At 38.2% G+C, this 24,137-nt stretch overlaps 1 protein-coding gene across 2 annotated transcripts in view; it reads right to left on the bottom strand.

Annotated features, from left to right (window-relative positions):
- Positions 1–24,137, bottom strand: part of LOC108882668 (copine-9) — a 70,426-nt gene that overhangs the window by 13,610 nt on the left and 32,679 nt on the right. For both annotated transcript variants that reach the window (XM_051071045.1, XM_051071046.1), the window contains 9 exons: positions 10,415–10,478; positions 8,932–9,035; positions 7,735–7,839; positions 5,169–5,210; positions 4,821–4,896; positions 3,699–3,752; positions 3,328–3,389; positions 2,819–2,865; positions 527–708 (listed from right to left, as the gene is read on the bottom strand). In XM_051071045.1, the coding sequence (XP_050927002.1) occupies positions 527–708; positions 2,819–2,865; positions 3,328–3,389; positions 3,699–3,752; positions 4,821–4,896; positions 5,169–5,210; positions 7,735–7,839; positions 8,932–9,035; positions 10,415–10,478 (736 nt within the window). The remainder of the gene's footprint in view (positions 1–526; positions 709–2,818; positions 2,866–3,327; positions 3,390–3,698; positions 3,753–4,820; positions 4,897–5,168; positions 5,211–7,734; positions 7,840–8,931; positions 9,036–10,414; positions 10,479–24,137) is intronic.

The following is a 24,137-nucleotide window of genomic DNA, read 5'->3' as shown; positions in this document are numbered from 1 at the left end:
CTTAGAAACAGAACAAGGAGGGACTAAAGACTCAGTTATCTATCACATAAATAGAATTCAAATGTGAAGTGGACATTTTAAAGGGGCACCCTACTGATACAATATTGGATTTCCATAAAGTTACGGGACTTTGTAATGTAAAAAAAACAAAAAACAAAAAAAAACTCTACAGGGCACCTTTAACTTGTCACATTATTACTATTTACTCCATATATATTTCTATCAACACTGTGTTTTCAGTAATCTAACACATATGATAGAATAATCATGATTTTGAAAATGCAGGTACAGACTTGGCGTCACTTCATCTTAGCATCCAGTGGTTTCTAACTGGTTGCCCTCATCCTTCAGGAGGATGCTGGGAGTGTCCTGCTGGCAGGCAGATGAGCCAACTTCTCAACTTGTGTGACCAGCTGTTGTCGCAGTGACAACTCCTGGTCCAAACCACACCCTGCTATGAGTGAACTGTGCATGTGTGAATTCATATGATTGTGTGTGTGTGTGTGTGTGTGTGTGTGTGTCTTACCAGTGGGAATGCATGGGAGATTTTGCCGTCAGGGGGCAGCTTAGCTCCGAAGCCATAGGCAGGAAAGAGCTTGTCGCTGTCGTAGTCCTGGATAATCTCACCCACTGCTTTCAGGGCCATGGCATATGCATTCATCTGGTAGGGACTCATATAGTGGAGTGAGGTGGGCTGAGACGGGTTACCTTAGAAGACACGCACACACACACACACACAGAGAGACCATGGTGAAGCAAATGATAATATGTCTCCCTTCTTCTCTCTGTCTGGTTTTCACCTGTGAAATACAAGGAACACTACATCACTGGTGGAAATAGAAGATGACTGATGCCAAGAAAATACTTTATGCTCCATCTCCTTTTTTCCCACATTTCCGAAAAGAAGCAGAGCATTTACATATTAATTATAGCAGAGACAGGATATGGATGTGATGAACTATGTGAAGAACTGCATGCTCTAAAATGTTATTGCAGGAAAGGAAACAAGATACTTTTTTGAAAATCAAAGAATCATGTAAACAGGATTATTGTGGGGGGTTATCAGTTTATACAATCATGTAAATGTCTTAGAGAGTTTCTTCATTACTTTTGCAGCTGCAGAAGTATTGCAACTAGGAGAACATAGTCAAGTGTTACTGTCCTCTCCCTTTGGGAAACACTCGTCTGGACTCTCCCTTCCATTATGAAACGAGTGCTCTGCTTTTAAAAGGGATGAAAGGGAGGGGGATGATTTGATTAACCACGATAGATGCCTGCACATCCTGGTAATGTATTCCCCCAATCCCATCTAGCTTCCAACTGTGCCCCAGGTGTGCTGCACGCCTCTCGCAACAAAATATACCAAATGCATTCACCATGCCCTGTGCACCTTGCACGGCTGACTGCACTTTCCACCGTGTGAAAATAAGAGCCTAAATGTAACAATCTATTCAAGACAGCAGTGTGCCCACGATCACAAGCATGAGTGTACCTGCCATGAAAAATGAAGAAAGGTCATGTTACTTTACAGAGGGGAAAAGGGACAAGTGCTTTACTCTTTCAAGTTATTTACTCTTTCAAGTTTTATCATTTTAATAGTTTCAGATTCAGAAAAATGTGGTTATGAGACTACAGTAAGTGATATTATTGAGGGGCACAATAATTAAAGTGGAGTAAAAGTGCATTACACACTATATGGCAGTCATGTCGGAGGTCCTCCATGTCTTAAGCAACAATAATCAGTTGGAGTTCTGAATGTATGACTCCAACCTGGGAAGAAAATATTCAGTGGAATTCCTTACCTCTGTGCCATTGCATTGAGCTGGCAACTAATAAATTCCTCTGCAAGAACCAATTGCATTACATGGTCAGCCAAGTATAAAAATAAGTAAGTAAGTATAAGTAAAAAAAATAATAAAATAAACTAATTTCAGCTCAAGTGTAATATTTTTAACTGAATTATCATTTTCAGCTTGTAGTGTATATCATATTCACCAACTTAGTTTAGCATGGTGCTAATGTGCCAACATTTTCCAATTAAAAGCAAACACAAAGCACAGCTGATGAAAACCATCCAATAATTGTTGAGACATGTCACACAAAACAACAAATTTCAACCTCATGGTGGTGCTAAAAGAAAAGGATCAACAGTCACAGGTTTATTTTCTGGGGACCATCGATGGCTACATCAATTTCTCTGCCAGCCTTAGCTATTGAGACATTAAATATTGATATAAATATTTCATCAAATAAATGAAATCTTTGACCTTGGCATGAACAGAAAAGTCAAAAGATCATTAGTCAGTAGGATTCATCCTGTAGGGATCGTGAATGGCTCTACAAGATGTCATGCCAATTTACCAAATAGTTATTGATATATTTCAGTCTAAACCAAAGTGGTGGACTGATCAAATGACAGATTACAAAATTACAAAATTGCTATCTCTAGAGCCATGCTGCCATGACAGTTTGTGGCTTTTACGAGGGGTTACCTGCTCAAGGACGTACAGGCACACCCACTTTGAATAACAAATAAGCATATTTCTCTAATTGTTGAACTATTCCTTTACTCTTGGTTATGTCAGAGAAATGATTAATCACTGGCAGTTCCCATGAGTGTTCTGCAAGCTGCAAGAGCCTTGTGTTATGTGATGTATACATCACATATACACAACTGGTCTATAGGTGTTTTAATTGGTGTTTTATTGGTGTTTTAATAGGCAGTGAAGAGTTACAGCGTAATACACACATGCACACCACAATAAATACAAATATTTGCAGGTGAACATCGTGTATCCGAAATGAACCAGTGACTTACCATTTGATGCTGTGAAGTCTATAGCCACTGTGAAGTTCAGCTGAGTTCTATCACAAATAAAGTGGGAATCAAAGAGGAAAACAACAAAGCATCACACACCTCACTACACTTCAAACACACAGTATCTCTAACATTCATGCACACCAGCAGAATGAACTTCAGTACAATCATTTTACTGGTTCACTGGCTAATTAGTATGATGGGACAACATTCCCTTCACCATCTTGAAGGTTTAATTAGGTAAAACAAATGGAACAAGTAATTAAAAATGAATGATCTGAATAAATTAGTTATTTTCAAGTGAGATTTACCAATTCAAACTTCCTTAAAACTTGGCCCTTTCAAAGCCAATAAGAATTCAGTATGATGCTTACAAAGGAGCTTTTGGGAAATTCAATCTAGTATCTTCAAGTTCACACACACACACAGACACTCACAAAGACGCAAACAACCAAAATGGTGGCTATTGACACTCACTGTGAGAGGAGGCTAATTATTATTCCACTCACCCTCCTCGGATGAAATCCACAAAGGTATACTCGGACTCCACTTTGAAGGACAGCAGAGTTACCTGAACACACGCACGCACACACACACACACACACACACACACACACACACACACACACACGCACACACACACACATAATGATACACACAGACAGAGTGATAAACAAAGAGGGAGGGTGGAAGAGGGACCAGGGCCAGGTATACATGAAGGCAAAATGACAAACAGGTGGCCAGACAGTAAAACAGTCAGTAAGAGAGAGGCAGATGTAGGAGGTGATGATACCTATGTAAATATACAAAAATAAAAAAATAACATGAATACCAATACAGAGGAATGAGAGGCAGATATGGGAGAGGTGGGTGTACTCACAGTTCCAGAATTAATGTATTTCTTCTTTTTGCCTTTCTTCTTGGGATTTAAAACCTGCCAGCGATGGAAAAAATAAGTTAATGATGGAGAGGGTACTTGTAAAACCACTTCACACCCTGGAATGATGTTTAATAATGAACATGAATAATTCAGCGGATTCCTGATAATAGTGGCAGCTCATGAATTGAAACTGATATTATGTTTAACTGTGTGTATACAGAGAGCAGAAAAGATAAAGATGGACTTCGGAAGGTGAAGAGATTAAATCATCCATCCATCCATCCATCTATTGTCATTAGAAATCTGATTAGTATACTCTCTCTTCTCTATTAAAACAGATGATTAGTGACTTAAATTATGTATGTATTCATTATGCTGCAATAGTATAATGATATATACAACAAATAAGAGGTTATTGTTTCCTTTTTTGTTCTATATTGTACACAAATGTACTAGCAAAAAAATTATCTGGACTGTGGATGTTCAAAAGCATTGTGAGTCATACTGAAAGTCTTACTGAAATAATAACAATAACAATAGATATTTAGATATAGATAGATAGGTTGTGTTGATTTTTACTCATTTAGTTAGAAACTGAAGTTTATTTTTCTGCAGCGCAGGTGCCCAGTGCATTGTCTTTCTCCAGAGGGCACCCTTTTAAAATATCTGATTCTCAGACAAAAAACCTAGCTTGTACTTTCTGTTGAAAAGTGAAAAGCTTCTTTGTCAGTGTGAACTACAGACTGATCAGCACAATACGTCCTTTAAATATTAAAATCGCTAGTGGTTGATAACAGCAGGAACATGTCCTCTGTTCTATTTGTTTGTGAAACCATTCATTCAGCTGATGGTTGCATAATTTTGGTGTCAGGGTAAAGAATTACAATTACAAAAAGTGTTCAGATTTTACTTTGAGAGCACTTCTTTCTATCATCTATTGTATTACCTACATTCCAACCCTTCAGTTTAGAAAAGGTTGTCTAAGCTTTTGCAATGGCTGTAGAGTTTTCCCACTTTTTGGAGAGTCAACCAGCTGAAGTTAAAATAGCAAAATCACCTAAATTGGGGTTGCAAGGTCTTCATATGACGAAACAATAAACCACCCCCATGATCGTGTCTCACCTCATAGACATTGAATTGGTTCTGCCCCCGAGACAGCTCTCTGTAGCTGGTGGTGAACTCGCCAATGAAGTCATGGCTGCAGACAAACAACACCCACACACACAGGCAAGCATGAACATAGATTTTATAATCTGAGATAAAATGTCATGTCTGTCCACCTCTCTGACTTCATCTTTGTGCCTGTCAATCTCCCAGTTGATCTGTCTGATCACTGCATATTAAGTTTTGTAGCACCCTTTGTCAAAACTCTCAATTTTTCACCTACACAATGTACACAAAGCATTTAATTTCCTTATTACACTGCCAGACATCATTGTGAGAGAGATGAGATTATAATGATGCTTTTACCTTCCATCTCGATCCCAGTCATACACGTCTACCTTCACAGTCCTGAAATAGACAGAGAATATTTTATTTCTGAAGATCTGCTCTTTACCAGATCACCTGCTGTCAATAAAATGAGAACTTGAAGTTCTATTTAATGAAAAAAAAAAAAAAAAACCTCCCTTCACACCATCACATTGGGAAGAGAGCACTTACACATTAACTGATTCAATAGTGTCATGCTGAAGAAGATTATTGGTACAGTGAGTACAGGTTGATATGTGAACTCTGAATTAAAAGGCCTATCTATGCTCAAACTAGTTTCCAGCCAGTAAACATCAATTTCACATTTATAGGAGAGAAAAGCAAATAAAAGCTTTTAAGTTTGCATGGTGCTATGAATGTATAATACCAGCCATACTGTATATGAAGAGACATGTATACAATATGTTGGGTTATATTATATACCATTTAATTAGAATGGCACAGGTTATTTAAAGTCATTAGTAGTTGCAGTCACACAAAACTCTTGCTGCGAGGACCCACAAAGTTTGCCCCTGTTTAATTTCTGAAGGACACAAATGATTTGCTTTGCAAGGCACTGTGGGATTCAAAATGCAAATGACAGCAAAATTCACCTGGAAACCTTTGCAGTGATTTGCCAAAAAACTTAATCTTTAACCTTTACCTGCTGTGGGTACATGTCTGTGGAGAAGAAAAAAATGTTAAAAAAATTCTAACTTCTGGGATTATATTTTTTGTATGTCCCTTACCTCCAAAGATGAAAAATGAAGTGCTACTCGCCGCAAAGTCACATAAATTGTCAGAGAAAGTAGTAGGCTGCTGATGTATGCTAATGAGAAACCTGCTCACTAGTGTGCAAGTGACCAGTGAGAAGTGGCAGAGGCAGTGTTGCATGAGTTCGCTCCCAGTGGGTCCTCACTGTAAAGGTGTGTTCAGACAGGAGGTGAAGTAAATTTGGGCCTTTTGTTATTTGCTTGATTTTGACAGCTGGGCAATTTGTACATCTTGTGTTTATTTGCCAGCATCGGCCAATGTGCTGACTGTCAACACACACATCAGTTGTAAGATAGTAAGCAACATATTCACTGACCGTGAATGTGCTTGTGTTAAGCTGTGTAACTTGTTCATAAAATTCCAGATTTTTCAAGTTTCAAGTTTCAAGTTGAAACATGTTCCACTCACACAGTTGTGTTTTTGCCTCAGTTCACACTGCACTGAACAGGTTTACATTTATCTACACCTCTCCCCTCAAGTTCATCTAATTTTTCTGTCTGAACACACCTTAATAATGATTCTTCTACTCATGCTACTACCTGCATTTCTACTGCTACTAATGCATAAACCATTATTTCTTTCCTCATTACTTCTTATGAGAATGTTTTCTCTCAAGCAACAGTAAGTTAAAGTACCACTACCTTAAAGAGCTGCTGACAATATTAAACATTTTTCTTAGACCAAAAGCAACAGTGACTGAATACTTCTAAATATTGTCTGAACATCCAAAGCCAAATACACAGTTGCTCACTCCTCTGTGCCATAGATTTCTATTATTGTCCAAAAGCTGTTAAAAACACATTAGTGAGCCACATGTTGTACATACATCAAATATTCACAAGTGTACCATCTGCAGCTAGAAGTTCCTCCCTGACGACAGGACTGCTTACTCCTGTTTGAGTAACATTTGTTAAATATTACAGTGCCCAGCTGCTGTAGGAAATTATTTAAAACTGTAATTTGTGATTCATTTTTAAAGATCTATGTCTTCAGTGGAAACATGTGAACTTGGGACTAGGAGCCACAGACAGGGTAGAAAAGTACTGAGAGAAAGTACTGAGATCCAGACTAACACACTATTGTTTTTGGTCTTTTCTACTTACAAGCCAGGTGAGCTCTTTCTTCCTGCTTCCAGTTTTCATGCTAAGCTATTGTTCTTAGTATATAAATCTCTGCAAGAAGGTCAATAAGCCTTTTTCCTGAAATGTGTTCCTTTAGGATATCTAACTATTAGGAAATAAGCAAAAGATTAGTCTTCATAAAAACCTACCAAAAATTACAAGGATAAGTAGAGGATAATAGTTCCTATTACCCATTACTACAGTAAGTAGTACTGTATGTAGCATGTACCTCGCAAGTGGCTGTCACAGCTGCTCAGCAATGCATGACTTTGAATGTGCAACACAGTGCTGTGTGAAAACTGAGTCAGTCTCAATAACACCAGTGCTGGTCCCTGGGACACCATGACCGACTGCTGGCATTATTCTGACCGCCCCAGCAACAAGTGATGTCATTCACATGAAGAGTCTGCCTGCGCCTTATTGGTTCTTAAGTCTTCCCCTGCTTCATCAAATCTGATAAATTTAGGTGTGTTTTTCCAGGACAAAGAAATTCATGTTGAGCAATAAACACCAATAAAAACAGCAGTAAAAACCAGGTGACCTATCAGCAACCATGCTATGTATACCATGTTTCACCTAGAGGCTTCTTCAGTGTCTAAATAGAAATTATATTCCTTAGGATGACATTTTATTCACTCTCCATCTGAATGCATAATCAAATGTTTTCTGACCTGTCATAGTCTCCATTGCAGAGAGCTCTAACAGGGATGGTGAAGGGCTGCCACACCGGGTTCAGTGTGTTCTTGATCACCTCTGTCTTATGGCAGATGGTGAACCTGCCAGCAAAATAACAGATGTAAGGCCATAAAGAGAAAGCGCATTCATATTGATCAGATTGTGCCTATGAAGATAATCCCACATCACTTATCTCCAGCTTCCTCTGTAACTCTACAAAATACTTTGCAGGTTGTTGTGTCTTTTTATATCTGCTCAAGTATATCTGCGGGACATGACAGAATTACAGATGGAGTTTTACTGCTACAAACATCTCCCCAAGGCAGAGCATTACAAGATGTAATAATCTTAAAAGAATGAGATAAACCACAAGTGTTGTTTTTCATTTAGAAAAAAGAAAAAGAAAATCACTCCCAAGAATTGATTTGTATGGGAAGCAAGTGAGATGAGAACCAGATGAGAAATTTTATATTATTTGAGTGGATATATGTAGTTTTCATCTCCAAAGTGCTCATTAAACACTTTTCTGAACCTTTCTTTCAATACAGTGTTTATACAGAGTTTTTGATTTGCAGCAGTGTCCTATTTTACACTCATAGGAACTGCAAGTAGGATCACATCTGCTGCAGTTGCTCTCTACTGTGCAACACAAGTGGATCTACCAAGGGTTCGGTGCTAATATCAGCATTACCTCACAGTAATGGTGGCATTCTGATGTCAGTTAAATTGTGTGCTTGTGAATTTAGGACATAAAGCCTTAAAAGATGTACAGTATATACAGTTGGACTGCTAAACTACTTCTGAAGATAGGAGGACACCATGCAGAGGTATTAGACAGAAATAAAATTTGATGCTCAACTTGCAACATTTCTACTAGACTGGTAAGTGAACAGTTGTTTGTCTTTGTAGTAATGGCAAAAACTTACATATAGCGCCTTTAAATAGCATACAAGCCAGTCTAAACTGTCTAAGCTGTTTAGCTATTACTGAATATGGAAATAGATCAGAAATAGGAAAGCAGGAAATTACAAAGCAGAGTTGCATTTGGCCATATTACTGAAGGTTGAGAATACAATGGAAAGCTGTCAACATGACAATAAAATTGGTACAAAGTATATCTGAAAAACTATTTTCAAAACATATGAAAAGCTCTTTTGGTGGTTTTGTTCAAAATGACCAATGCTCAGACTCACGTTCCATCTTCGTTACTGCGGTAGAAAACCAGGAAGGGGTCTGACTTGCCAAAAAAGTCTTTCTTATCCAACTTGTTGGCACATAACTGCATAGTGGCAATATCCTGAGAGAAAGACAAGTGATTTTAGTTGAACATCAATATAATTATTCTGATGCAATTTAATTTCTAAGTCGGCAACTTGCTTGCTTCAGGAACTAATTTCTTTGCGACAAAGGCACAGGGTTCTGGGAGTGCTCGGGTGCAAAAATTTGAGAAACTAGACTCCCTCTGAATACAAAGTAACTGGCAGTGTAAAAACTCATGCATAATGGTGATGCAAATGTGGATAAGGATCCCAAATACCAGCAGTCAGAACGGCTTGATAACAAATGCATAGATTACAGTGATTGCAATCCTGTGTTTCATTTAAATTACACACTTTATTAGTGGGAGAAACTGATTTTATTATGGAATGCCTGTAATATAGTCAGAGATGCAGAGGGAATTACTTCATAAATATGTATGAATGGTTACAGCAGTTAATGAGGAGCTGTGTTATTCCTGCTCATCTGTAGGACAGACAGACAGACAGACAGACAGATAGATAGATAGATAGATAGATAGATAGATAGATAGATAGATAGACAGATAGATAGATAGATAGATAGATGCCTTTCAGTCATTACCTCCAGTGGGAAGGCATCATGGGAAACCTAAGCTTGTCATTGACAGATAGAGTTTGTCAGCCCACATACACACACACACACACACACACACACACACACACATACTCACACACTCAAATATACACAACACACTTATCAAAATTTCTGAAGAGCATTTGGATCTTGTCAGGAGCAAAACCTCCCAGAGTAACGATGGTAAACACAACCAAGATAAGCCTGTTCACATAATGGTCTCTGGAGCACACACACACACACACACACCCCTACACACACACACACACACACACACACACACACACCTACACACAGGCACGCACATACACAAATACACAGAAAAAAAAATCTGTGATGAGCCAATTTATCAAAAGTAGATCATGAAATGTAACAAATGTGCAAGAGCTTAACCTGTAAATCACTTCATCTGGGCCCCCACCCTCAGGTTTTATTTTTCCAGTTTTCAGAACTGATAAACACTTGATGTTGTGTTACCAGACCTCTCCACAGTTCTCTAAATGTGTTTAAAATTAACTGTCAAGATGCGCTCCTGCTATGAACTAAGTGATTTTCTCTTCCAATTTTCCATTCACAATGAATATATTAATACCAACTAGGCAGTCAGATACCAACAGAATTTCCTCAGTCCGTGTATGTGTGTGTGTGTGTGTGTGTGTGTGTGGTGTGGTGGGGGGATTGCAAGATGTTACAGCAACAGCATCAGGGCAAATAGAAAATGCAGACAATATGATAATATTCTAGTTATGTGCATGTTTGTTTGAGTGTGTGTGTGTGTGTGTGTGTGTGTGTGTGTGTACTGACCCTGCAGTTACTGAGCTCCTCTGCAGTTAAGATAATGACTCCACACTTCTTCCCTGGAATCCCACTGAGAGAGAGTGAGAGACAGAGAGAAAGATGGAGAAAGAGGATAATTGTAGCATGACATAAATTATACAATTGCCAAGGAGATGTCATTCATAGTTATAAGCTGTTATTGTGATAGGTGACAGCACAGCACGCAGATTGTTATATTTCCGAGAAAAAGCTCACTGCTCTTAGTTTCCATTGTACACATCATTACTGAAAATGGAAGCTTTTCTCAGTTAGCATCCACTTTCCATCTTTTAAAATATTCTATCAAAAAACAAACAAACAAACAAACAAACAAACAACAACAAACAAACAAAAAAACACATTCATCTGACTCAAGCACCTAAATCTCAGGGCTTTTAAGCCCATTTAGGACACACCATGGCTCATGCAGTGTTTTGAAAGTGTATGTTTTTGAACTGCATAATTTTAATTTAATCAATCAAGTTATTTGATAAAATGCACTGAGGAGCTTCCATTGAGCTACTAAAGGTTAAGTGACTTAGTAAAGGCCACCTTGGTGTTGGCAACAATGGAGGGACATGATCTTTCAACTGCTTGTCCAGATATATCCTAACTAGTCCAGAATATTGAAGCAAACGCTTCGATGAGAAGAGTATACTGATTAAGTAATGTCAGTAATGTCTATCTACGATTTGTTAAATTGAGAAAAAAAAAAAACCCTGAATTGAAGTTTTTGTTTGTAAGATGAGGACTGTGTTATCTCTTTGATAAAAAGTTATGTAATCTTGCTTGAAATAAAAGGTTCTTTTGTAAACACAGTAATGTTTGCAATTGTTTCTCACCAAAATGCATCAAGTGAACATGTTTTGTGCATTTCTTTTGTCATAAACCCCTCACGAAAGCCATTTTCGCTATTTTAAATCTGAAATGTTTGCATCCATATATCTTCACTTTCTTTCCTGGCATATTCCTATGTATATTAGCCCATTACAATCACATACTGTCAATCTGTCGAACAGAACTTTATTATTTTTTCACATTTTGACATGTCACAGCAGAAAAAAACAAAAAAAAAAAAAAAAAACCATTCCACATTTCACTTTATTCCACTGAGCTACTTGAGTTTCAGGGTCCTAGTATTGTGCATATTTGTTCAGTGACCAAGTTTCCCTCCAAATGTATTGCAAATATTTGATGAATTTTGAGAAAATTGGCAAAAAAGAATGTGAATTAATGTGAGTTTTCATCCACTACTGATATGGGAATATTAGGACACATGGCACATGGAGGTAACCGCTTCAGTCCAGTGCCATTTAACCATTTCATAAAAAGAACTCTTCCAACTCAGTCAAGTGTGGACCAGTGAATTTCCAGAATATACATTTCAATTTCTTATGTGCAAATTGAAAATGTGCATAAAAAATAGGTGGATTTAAATGCATTCGCTGTCACACTGTCGTGGCTTACTGGGACACTCGACAGAATGGAGCCATTGTTAATGTTGTTGGTAACACATGCTTTTTTTGCTATGACAACTTAAAATGTCTGCTGTGAAAAGAACTACTGCAATAAGTAGTGCAATATTTCTCAGGAATGTTCCTCTGTTGCCTGCCTTCTCGTGTGTGTGCTCTCGTGCATGAGATACAAACAAAATGGGATGAGCTCATAAAACCCCCATAGCGCTACTAGGGATGCACTAGTTTTATTTCTGTTGGAGATTGAATGAAGAGGCTTGTTTTAATCAAAAACAAGTGGCTTTACTGAGCAAAATGTACTCTCAGGTAATAACACTGGTGATCTAATAAAGGAACATGTTAAAGTTTGGATTCATTTAAAAGTAGCAGTTGGTGTGAATTTTCTGAATTTAGAATAACTGCTTTTAATTTTATTAGACCTTATAAGCTGAATATGTTTAGCATTAAAGGAAATGTTCCAGCTCAGAGGAGTGACACACATGAGGACAAAAAATGTGCCCAGGTGTGCAAATGTATGCATCCACTCTATCTCACTCAATCTTTTCTTTTCCGCTATTTTCAAGGTTGAAGCTCGTAAAGGTTACTTTTTCTTTTGTTTCCTCCCATTTCAGCTCACATTAAATTTGAAGTCTTAAGAAAAAACTGACTGCTTTGCAAGAACAATTCTCTAAACCACCACCAAAGAGGGAGAAATCGAACAAAAAAAAAAAAAAAACACAAAACAAACAAACAAAAAAACAACAACCTGCTGATGTCTATAGAGGAGACTCAGAGAAAAGGTAAGGGGAACCAGATTAGGAGTGAGAGTGAGAGAGGAAAAATGAGGGGTAACATTGTGACTGTCTGGGACAAAAGGGCCAAGCCTGACTGACGTTTCATTATACTTTCCTGAATCACAAGAGGTGGTTAAAAAGGAGGAGAGAGAGGGTGAGGAAATGACACAAGGATGAAAAAACTGTGTTGGGAGAAAGATCAGAGAAGGGAAAAGGAGGGAAAACAGGTTTAGACATAAGTAATGTTTACATGTAGCCAACAGTCTGTATTCTATATGTCACAATGTAAAGGGGTTTCTATAAGATGGACTAGAATGAAATTAGAAACTTACATCACTTACATCAATGTACGTCACTCCATCATAAAAGAAATATGTATATGTAGAACCTACATGCCTTGGCCGAAGATGACTATACTATGCTCAGAGTTGCATCAGGTCTTGGAGATTGACTGTGATCATTGCCATAGTGAGAAAAAAATAAAATAAATAAGGAAAAAAAACAAGCTACAGGAGTCTGCTCTGTGTGTGTTTCTGACACTTGTGATGAGGTGCTTTCATGTGCTGCTGGGAAGGTCTGACATCTGAGATCTAAGCACTCTGAGACGAGATGCATCTTAGACAAGGGAGTGATAATTACAATCATAGAGAGAGCTTCACACCCACCACTATCAATTCGTCTTAAGATTTCTTTACAAAGAAATCACCACTTTCAACAGTCTTCTTATAATTCACACATTTGTAGTATTTGTGTGCAAGGGTGGACGGGGGATAAAAATGATCCTGGGACTTTTGACTCAGGCTGGTCTACCACTCTATAATGATAACAATTACAATAATACATTTGTTCAGTTGAGAATGTTCTAATTGTTATCTACACTGGGTCAGACCACATTCTATAGTGACTGTATAACTGTAGTTTGAATTCAAATTGGACAGTACAGCAATGATCCAAACCAGACCCCAAAATCAACTGAAAACCTCAAAAATGAACTACTTCAAGAAATGGCCTCACTTAAAATCTGCGGGTGGATCTAAAACATGCTGTGTGTGCAGGGAAGTTCAGATATGAAATATCTCAGAACTTGAAGTGATCTGCAAAGAAAAGTGGGTGAAAATTCTTAAATCAAGAAAAGAAAGACTTAGCAGACTACAAAACATTTTTATTTTTACGTTCCCAAAAAAGTAACAGTGAATCCCCATTTTTCTTGTTCCACATTACCCAGTGTTATTATTACTAAATAATATATATATTAATATTAATTAATATATATGATAAAAATGCTCAGCAATTCTAGAGACACTGTGTAGTTAATTTCTAAGTCAACATTAAACACAAAGTTTCAAGGCCTTTATTCCCACTAGCCTCTTATCCCCTGTAATTACATGGTTTACATACGTTTATCTTGGTATAGAGACTTAGCATTTTATTGATATGCAGTATGTAGTAATTAAACACACAGTGTCCAGAGTAATTCCCAAATGACCTGCCTGAATAGTCGAGCAAAGACCAATTCTGTCGTCTCATGAGGACAGTCGTTAGGATTCAGTTCTGGACAAATTTATTTCTGCATATAGACTAAAAGCAGCAATGTCTCTTTTGCCTTTCAGTAAAGTAATTGAATATGATAAGCTACTAGTTCATGTCACTGAACTCTTTTGCCTTCCATCAGCACTGGCTGCATTCAGTGGGTATAATGTCTGAAGTCAAACTTGAGCTTAAAGCTCAGAGAACACTAAAAAAATGGAACCATTTGTGCTTTTGAAAAGTAAACTGAGAGACATCCATTGTTTCCACAGCTGACAGCTCCAATGACAGCTACATCACATTGTATGGCACAGTCACAATGTGTTTGGACTTTGATATCTTTAAACCCTCTTCCTTCTTAAACACACACACACGTACACATTTTCATGAAACATAAATATCTGCTATGAGCTTACGTCAGCATTGCATATTGTATCATAATGATAATGGCACTGAAGATTCCATCTGAACTTTCACTCGTAATTCAGTTCAGCTCAATTTAAAAATGTCTTGGGTATGAAAGTAAGAATGAAGAAGTCCTTGGCTTCTGCAGTTTTCATTCTCAGTAATTATTCTCTTTTATAGCTGCCCTTTATGTACTTTTCTGGGGAGTGATTTGTTACATTTTCATCTGCCGCCTTGTGCCACTTTTGTGCCCAAAATCAACTGTTTGGAAAACAGGGGCCCTGAGGCTAAGCTAGGAGGCATAGCTGCTGTCCACTAACCCTGCATATTTCAGCTGTGTCCCAGTTCAGTGTCACGATAAAGCAGAATGAGGAATAACGGCCCCATCAAAGGACCACTGACACAGATTTATTTAGCTTTGATATTAAAGAAGAAGCAGAGGGTGCACGACAGCAGACAAGAGATGAGAGAGAAAGGAAAACAAAGTGACCATGTAAGGAAAATTGATTAAAGTGCACAGAGGAAAGAGGCAGAGAGAGAAGAAAGACTGATGAAAATAAAGTAAAGTCCAATGACAGTATATATGTTAGCTACTCTCGCTTTGTTTCGCACATCCACAGCCTTCCATGACGTAGTTTCAAAGTCGATGGATTCTCTCGCTCATGCTGCCTGCCAGCTGTAGCAGGCGGCTACAGGGAGAGAATTATTTATGAATTTATCTACACAGTGTGTCCAGCTGCACACCCGCCAGCTAGCCCACTGGATACAAGTACTGCCTAGACTCTGGAGTATCTGTCCGAGCCTTGACTGCTCACTGACTACAGAATATTAATGACATGCTGTTCCTCTGTTAGATATTACAAGTATTAAGCCTATTCTCTTTCTCATCATGAGATGCCTTTGAGGTCACAGAGACTTGTTAGAGCTCTGTTTTCAAGACATCAGTGCTTTGTTTATATCACTGTAAGCTTGAATTGTATGATAGCAAAGAAACAACCCCCAGTTTATGTGTGTGGATTTTGCATTTTTGCAAAATGTTCCTCAGTACCTACACAAAATACCACCAAAGTGAGACAGCTGTGAGCCATTTCTGCTGCCATCTGCTATTAATGAAATGACAAGTATAGTCTCATGACAGAACATTGGTTAACCTTGAGGTCAGAGCTGTCAGGCATGGGTGTATTGGCCAGGTTTTTTGTTCTTGTTTTTTTTTTTTTTCCTGTGGTTCAGGCCAGGCTCTCTAACTGAGGGATTATCAAACATGGAGTGTGCATCAGTGTGCAAATTTATCGTTGTGACCAAACAAGACAACTGATCAGTCACTGATTAGTTCTACCATCATCAGAGATTATTTTCTCAGCTCATTTGATGCAGGTATGGCAGCATCCTCCTCTATGCAGTGAGTCTGCTGAAAAAACACTGGATAATTGTCCATTTCATCACAAGCATTCTTTACACTGAAGCTTCACTTTACACAGATAAGTAACCTTTGTCATTAATCTACTACTGCTACATGTGATATGTATTGTTTCTTTAAATCAGATATGTCTTTATTATTTGTGCTTGTGGTTATAATAAAATGCATGGCTGCTCTTTTACTCATATTATATGAAATGGATGAATAGTTACATTTGTCAGTGTAATAATAATAAACTTTGTTTGAATAGAACTTTTCTTAACAAAGGGTACATTCACACTACATTCACATTTGTAAATTTGTAAATGCATTTTTTTCTCTCCGTTTCAGCGCTCTGTCCAGACTAAAATGGCATTTTTCCTTTCCAAAATGGTCTCCAGAGAGTGTAAAACTGAAAACGCCGACTTTGTGTTTCAGTGTCTACTGGGAAAAGTGAGCTTTTGTAAAGCAATGATGCAGGCTGCCCAGTGAGGGGCTGTTTGGCAGTAACGTTAAGAAGGACTTTCTGTGGCCTCTAATTTACTCTGTGATTTCTCATTTTAAATGTCACTAAAGCAAAACATTGTGCAGCTGTCTTCATAAACCTACAGTGTGTTGATCTTCTCAGACCATAAAATATTGATTTTATCAGCTGGAGAGTGACTGCTGGTTAACAGCTCGTAGTTATGAGTCACAATCAAGTGTACTTTACAGCAGAAATAGAAAAAAATGGGAACAACTATACAGTCAATTCAGAAATGTATCCCAACCTACCTATACTTTTTTTTTCCTTATAAAGGAATATTTTAGTAAAGGATTAAACATGCCTATCGCCTCTCAACAGGCAGAGTCTGTAGACTCTAAAGGGAGATCCATCCTCTCCTGGTCACATAAGGATGGATCAAATTATGGATTCATAGTTTGGAGCAAGACATTGAATGCTTCAAAATTAATCAGAAAAAGTTTCAAATCACTTGTGCAAATTGAATAGTACAGGGATGATGTGTTCATATCTCTTGGTGTAATAATGTGGGCAACCTCACCGGTTGGAGCCGGAGCAGGGAGCATTGACTGATAACAGAGTACAGCAAACAAAGTATATTGCAGTAGTCCAGGTGGGAAAAAATAAAAGAATCAACAAGAGACATGACTGACATAAATGTAGACATTTTTGAGCTGAAAAGAGGCATGACTAGAGAACAAATCTGCTTAAAAAACTGTGTCAGGATTACAAGCAGTCTGCTTAATATTTCTCCAAACACAGTGACTTCTGATTTGCCATGTAGGTTTGAGCTTTGAGACACCAGGCATTTAATGTTAAAGTAAATTAACTGAGCTAGTATGCCATCGCCTTAACAGTGAAAGAGATTGCAGAGTTGTATAACATGACTAGGACAAATCATGATTATGGTAATGAATCCCTTGTCACCATTAATTACAAATCTTGATACCCAAACCTATTTATGTATAAATGGCATATAATATCGCTTTTATCAGCCTTTATAGAATTAATTTAAAATATTTAAAAAATATATGATTCACATTTCACAGTCTCCAGATAGTTCCACAATATGTTTTTACATTTTATTATACAAGATTATGTTGCTCTTGTTCACTTCCTTTGCCATCAACCCCAACTGTCTACTACTGCTAATGTTGCTTCTTATTAATGTATTATTAATGTATTATTGTATCATTATTACTAGTACTGTTACTAGGATTAACACCACCTACCATGACTTTGGCCCAGACAAGTCACAAAAAATGTGTGGATTGATTAATTTATTCTTCACTAATGAAGCTGTGGAAAAACATCAACCAGGAAGGTCAGCTCACACTGAATCTCTTTTTGTTCTCCTTTTAATCAGTGTAGTCCACAGTCTTTCTGAGTTTATCCCCTAACCACTAAAGTCATTTCTTATGCATTTTATTCAGTCAGTGTGATGCCCTCTTTCTCTATAGTAACTCCAAAATCAGTTATCCTGTCTGTTGCCCTCGTTTTCCAAGGCCAGTCTTAAACCAATTATAAACTCCCTGTCAGAGAGTATGAAGACTATATCACATTGTTTTTAAATGTGCTGCAATGCCCCCCCTCCACCTCACCACCTTCCTGTATGACCCTCCTCATAAAACATTTGTGAAGATGATTTTCATCTATTTTTATCCGTTGCTGGTCTAATGGTCTGCTACCTCACAGACTTTGTTAGAACATAGCTACCTGTCTTTGCCCTTGACCTTCATTTTCAACAAGAATTAATTATTGAAATATCTGAAGCATCAAATTATCCTGTGTCATAAATAAACTAATCTGCTTAAACTACTCAAGTAAGCCTTACAACTGTTACTACTACTACTTCTAATAATAACTGTACCTAATTATGTCCAACACATTTGAAATAAATGTCATCAGATGTGCCCATGGAGCCTGCCATTCTAGGTGTCTAGGTAAACCTTCCACCAGTCACCACACATAGATTCAGCTCCTCTGTGTTATGTGTCTGGGCATGACCAAACATATGAGCTGGGATAAGCTGTGACAGAAAAGCCAAGGGAGGGAAACATCACCTTATGTTATATCCTTGTGTTATCTTCTGCATGTCACATTGGATATCTGCTGAGACATGCGTCAGAATTTAATTTGTTGAGTACATATCTGAGATTTGATGTTTTACATCCTAACAGAGGCTTTAAATGGGACTCACTTTGCACATTAAAAATTTTGGTAAGTTCTAGTCCAGTGACTGGACAGAACTGTGGACCACTTTGGACTGTCAAACCTGTATGAATTTAGATGATGTGAGACAAGAGACTGTGTGATGGACTATGTGGTCTCCCTGGCACTCACTCTCTTTTTCAGTTTGTGCAGCTGGCACAGACACACACATATACACAACTGTGTACGCAACACTTTGTGAGGGAAAGAGAAACGACCATGTCCGAGATAGTTCTAGTGTCAAATCACAGTCACAGCATTATGTTACCTGCCTACTAGCTTGTTAAACTGTCAGCCTCTGTGGCTTCTAGACAACAATGATAAAACTAATATTAGCTTTTGTGTTGTTGTTGCCTAGCTGTGTGTTCTCATTTGTTCACTTGAACACCAAGCATACATGACTTCCCATGACGTAACCATGAGCTCACAAGTTCCATTTGAAGGCAGCATAAAAGCTCTTCTGTAGCCCCCTAGCTCCATATCTCTCTTCAGCCCTGTATCCACTCACCCAGTGTTGCCTCTGGTCTGCAGAAGTACATACTTTGGTCTTGTGCCATCATTATAGGGTGTTGCTAGATAAGATGTGTGATAGATTTAGTCAACACAAAAAGTGGTTAATTAGCCAAGTGTAACTTGCCAGCTCGTATATCGAGATTTGGAGAAAAGAAATTCCTGACAGGGAATTGAATCATCGGTCAAGCTGCCAAGAATTACCAGTGTCACAGATGACGATGACCTCAGAATAAAATAAATAAATAAACCTTCTCTCTGAGCTTCATTTGTTAGTGTTGTTTTAAATCTTCCAGGAGGTGGTAGGTGAAGTTACAGTAATGATGATGAAGAGCAGGAGGACCCTTAAGGACAGCTAGAACTAGGACTAATGACATTTCAATAGTAAAAAATGTTTAAAAAGTAGTTCTTTAGTTCATTAAAATTGACATGATTTTTAGCCTTTACTGCTACTGTTTCTACCATTATTTTTAATGTGATTTTTGATTTGACTTTTATTTTGGTTTTTATGATTTAAGTGTAGAAAGAGAAAACAGGGCAATGTAAAGAGAATAATTTGGTATTAGGAAAATGACTGTCACCACAGTCATACCAAGAGTAACAATGAAAATTAACTGAATAATATGTGGTGTAGGAGTAATCCATAATAGTAATAAAAAAAAAAAAAAAAAAAAAAAAAAAGAAGAAAAAAGAATAAATATAATTCTGGATGAAACAGTCAAAAGTATCATCAACATGTTTTTTGTAGCTTTCTTCGTAAAAACCATCTCATCACCCAATGATGATCTTATCCAAAAACTGTATCTTCCTACTGCAAATCCTTTGTTGTTTCAACAAGTGGTGTTGCTCACAGATTAGAGGTGTTGTCTGTATCCATGACTGTAACAGAAAAACATTGTCACATTATTTGCCAAGATGCTCAAAGCTGGCAAGCATGAAACTAGCTCCAAGCTAATTTCTGCTCGCTCAAACAGAGCCGTTTGCAAACATATCTTTGTTTTACAAGATAAAGTAACAACTAATTCTTGCCAGGTGGAAGAGGGACTGTTGTAAATCTGTGTTGATTCATCTGCTGTGAGGCAGATTTTTTCAATGGTAAGTTGGAACTGATAAAAACAGAGAATAGTTTTCTTTTGCACACATTTTACTTCAACATTTACACAAACAGTAAGAATCACTGGTTCATGGTGGTATTCACTAAGTGAAAAAGGTGCCATGGAAGGTTAGTAATTTGGCATGGGCAAGTATAACTATACTTCTTTCATCATATTTGCAGCAGAAGTAAGATTAAATGTCACATATTAGATTTTTGTCCTGATAAGGTTTAACATTCCCTACAGAAGAGGAAGAACAGCAGCAGCAAAGTGTTTTGTCTTTGTGCCTGTCATAGCAGAGCAGGCCAGATAAGACCTGAACCGCCACACCAGATGGCAGGTGACTGTTCTGCAGGGCACAGACCACAGGGGACAGACATGACAGACAGACACAAAGACACTGATGTGCATGTCTGTGTGTGTGTCTGTCTGTGTATGTGTGTGTGTGTGTGTGAGGGAGAGAGAGAGAGAGCAAGAGATACACAATAAGAGAGAGAAAGGGAGAATGAACATGAGTTCAAATTGGAATTGTGGCTTGAAAAACTAGTAAAAAATAGTCATTGGTCAAATTTTATTGGGTGGAGTGAAAGCTCTTGTGTCGTTAGTCATGTATCTGACAAACCTAAGGGTAACTGATAACTGATATCAACGTATTTGCAACTTACAGAATATGCAAATAAACAATGTTTCCTCTTCAACAGAAAACATAATCAGGTCATGATTACATTTCTTTACATTAAGTTATAAAATGGGACCAGGATCAGAAAACTTGGTAATCAAGTGACCGGACATGAAAATTTAGCTGGCTAACTAACTAACCTAGATAATTTAGATCATGTTAGTTATTAGGAAGATTACCAGCCTTTACAATATACAATACACTTCTTCCAGTGGACCAGCTTTTTAGCCTCTCACAGATAATCAAAGAGTCCTAGGAATAAGCTAATTCACTTTCACATTAGGTATTCTGTAGGAAGTGCTGCAAGAGTGTGGAGTGCAGAGGTTGTTGATGAAAACAATCCACTCCCTGAACCCTAGGACAAATGTTCATGCTCTGTGCATTCAGATTTTTGAGAGGGGGAGTCCCTTGTCACCTCTCCTGTTTGTGATATTCATGGACACCTGGATACCAAGAGTAAACCAAGGACTGTGTTTGGTGTCACTGCTGAGTAATCTCTGCTATTTGCATGGGAAGCTGTAATTTTGGATTAATTTGATCATGATTGTGGCTGAAGGTCGGAGTAAACTCAAAATGGAAGTAAATCTCATGATATCTGTTATGAATGGCCAATTATTCATGAGGGTAAGGTGTGGAGGAAGAGGGTTAGACACTGCCACAAGCAGTTAGTCTGAGGCACACTGATAGTCACCCGACCATCTCTCTCCTTTATAAAAAAGAAAAGTGAAGGGAGAGAAGCTGCCCAAAGAAGAATTCAGTTGTTCATGAGTGATGGTAAAAGAACTGAGACTGACCACTAGCTGCAGGTATTCACTACAGTGGTTACGTTTTATATAAGACTGTGGCGGGAAAGGGCTGAACAATGGTGCAATGTTCTTAATTTACTGGTCAGTCTTAGTTCTATTCAATCAAAGTGTTGGTTAGCATCCAGAGGAATTACATTGCAGATACAAGCAGCCAAAATGGGGGTTTCTCAGAAATATGGCTTATCTCTCTATCCACACCTTGTGAGGAAACTGAATGAGACTTTTGGCTTCCTGGTATGTCAGAATGCATCCTGATTTAACCTTTGAGAGGTGATATGTGCAAGGGCAATTCCCTCAGTTTGAATATGTCTGTTTTAGGGGTGTATTCTTTCGTAGTATATTGCTTTTGGGACATTACATGGTGAGAAGTGGAAGTTTTCTAGAACAGTGAAAATTTTTGAAATATTTCACTGGATAGGTGAAAACTTTGACTTGACTGGTAGCACTGAAAAGGAATCACTAAAGTCTGTTGGGTTTTATCAGCACCATGAATGTGCCACATTTCATGCCAATCCATCCGGTAGTTGTTGTCTAGAGTCTGTGGTGGACCAGCCAACTGACAGTCTGACTTTGTCATTGATTTGCAACCTTGTCCACAGTTGACATCATACACAGTTGAAAGCTGACATAATGTACATCATTATACTGTCCAACCCCAGATAACCCTTTAATATAATAAACTGGACATTACTCTTCAATAAAGTCATTTTGGCTACTTAAGATAACCTGGAACCTTGGTCATGGATAAATAAATCAGAAGTCACTTTCTGACAATTTATTCCTACCTGTCTGTCCATATTATAGTGAGTTGCAGCAGAACAAGACAACATCTGCAAATGCCTCCTCCACCAGCAGCAGCTCAGTAACAGTATCATAATACTGCCTGCAATCTGCCACTGCAATCTTCTCACAGAGCAGAAAATAACTTATTTTGTTTGGCTGACAATTTATTTTTTGCCAGAGGTTTGTGGTACTTTATGTATGTGTTGGTCTTTGTCTGTATGACATCAGCCACAGAGCAGAAGGCATCCCACTAACTGCCCCCAATTACACACCCTGCCCTCTGACACACGGCACTGACAGACTGACCGATGTCTCGCAGCGAAATCCAGACAGTTATAATTTCAAAACACAGGCTGGTTTGCTGTCATAAATCCACCAACATATCCATCCCTGCGGATAGCTTATTTAGTCCACTATCCACCTCATCAATCTACATCTGGGCGAACTGGCAGTGTGTGGGATTGTTAATAGATCTGCTTCATTTTTTCACATTACATTTATAAATGAGTGATTTGTCTGTTTTTTGCTTGCTTGTCAACTGTAAGTGGTGATGATACGGTAGAGTTTCAAAGTTTTAGCTCATGCTCAGCACTGGTCTGCTTCCTGTATAGATTTATTCATACATTATACTGAGTATATGAATGTACCATACTTCATGGTAATCCGTGTGTGTGTATTTGTTTAAAAATACCTCTGGTACATGGTTGTACTGTATGGGTGTATATAATACATCCTGCTGAGCTCCCATTTATTTTTTCAAAAGGATGTATTTTGGATCATTGTTATACTTTTACCGCCTCGGCTAATAGCCCTCCTCGGTTACCATAGCAACAAACAGGTAAGTGGAAAGGAGTGCTTAGTTCGCCACACAGCATGAAGCCCGTTTCTAAAACTGTTGACCTATAAAAATGTACACCCACCAACACGAGGAGGCTACCAAAACCATATAGGTTCTGGACTCTGTGTGTGTGTGTGTGTGTGTGTGTGTGCATGCGTGCGTGCGTGTGTGCTTGTGTGTGTTTGATGACAGGAAATGCAGAAGAAAAATCAATAAACCATGTACACTTAGAAGTTTTTTATATAGAGGGTCTATGTTGTCTTTATCCAAGATTTCTTTTTGTGTGTGTGTATCTGTGTGTGTGCATGTGCGCATGTAGTCTCTCATAGTTTGCTCCACAAGTGCAGTCTTCTAAATGACAGCACATACAGAGAGGATGCTGCAGTTTGGAAAGTAAACACAGATCTGTCTCTCCCTGTTTCTCACAAAAAACCTTCCTATCACACCTAATCCTCCATCTTCTCTTCTCTTCTGTCTTTTGCACCTTTTCTCCTTCATATATTTTCTTTGTTTCCTTCTTTTAGTGAATTACATTCCCTGTCTTCCTCTCCCCCCTCCATCTCTCCTTGGTCTGCTGAGCTGTCTGTCACCTTTCACATACCTCCCTTCCACTTTCTATCTCCCCTTTACCTCCTTTTCTCCCTTCATCCTCCCTTGTTTCTCCCCCTGGGATTTGCTGTGTCTGATCTATCAGGAGCTCCAGACAGCTGTC

Source organism: Lates calcarifer, linkage group LG6 (genome assembly GCF_001640805.2).
Source record: "Lates calcarifer isolate ASB-BC8 linkage group LG6, TLL_Latcal_v3, whole genome shotgun sequence".
Lineage (NCBI taxonomy): Eukaryota > Metazoa > Chordata > Actinopteri > Centropomidae > Lates > Lates calcarifer.
This window is presented reverse-complemented; position numbering and strand designations above follow the sequence as displayed.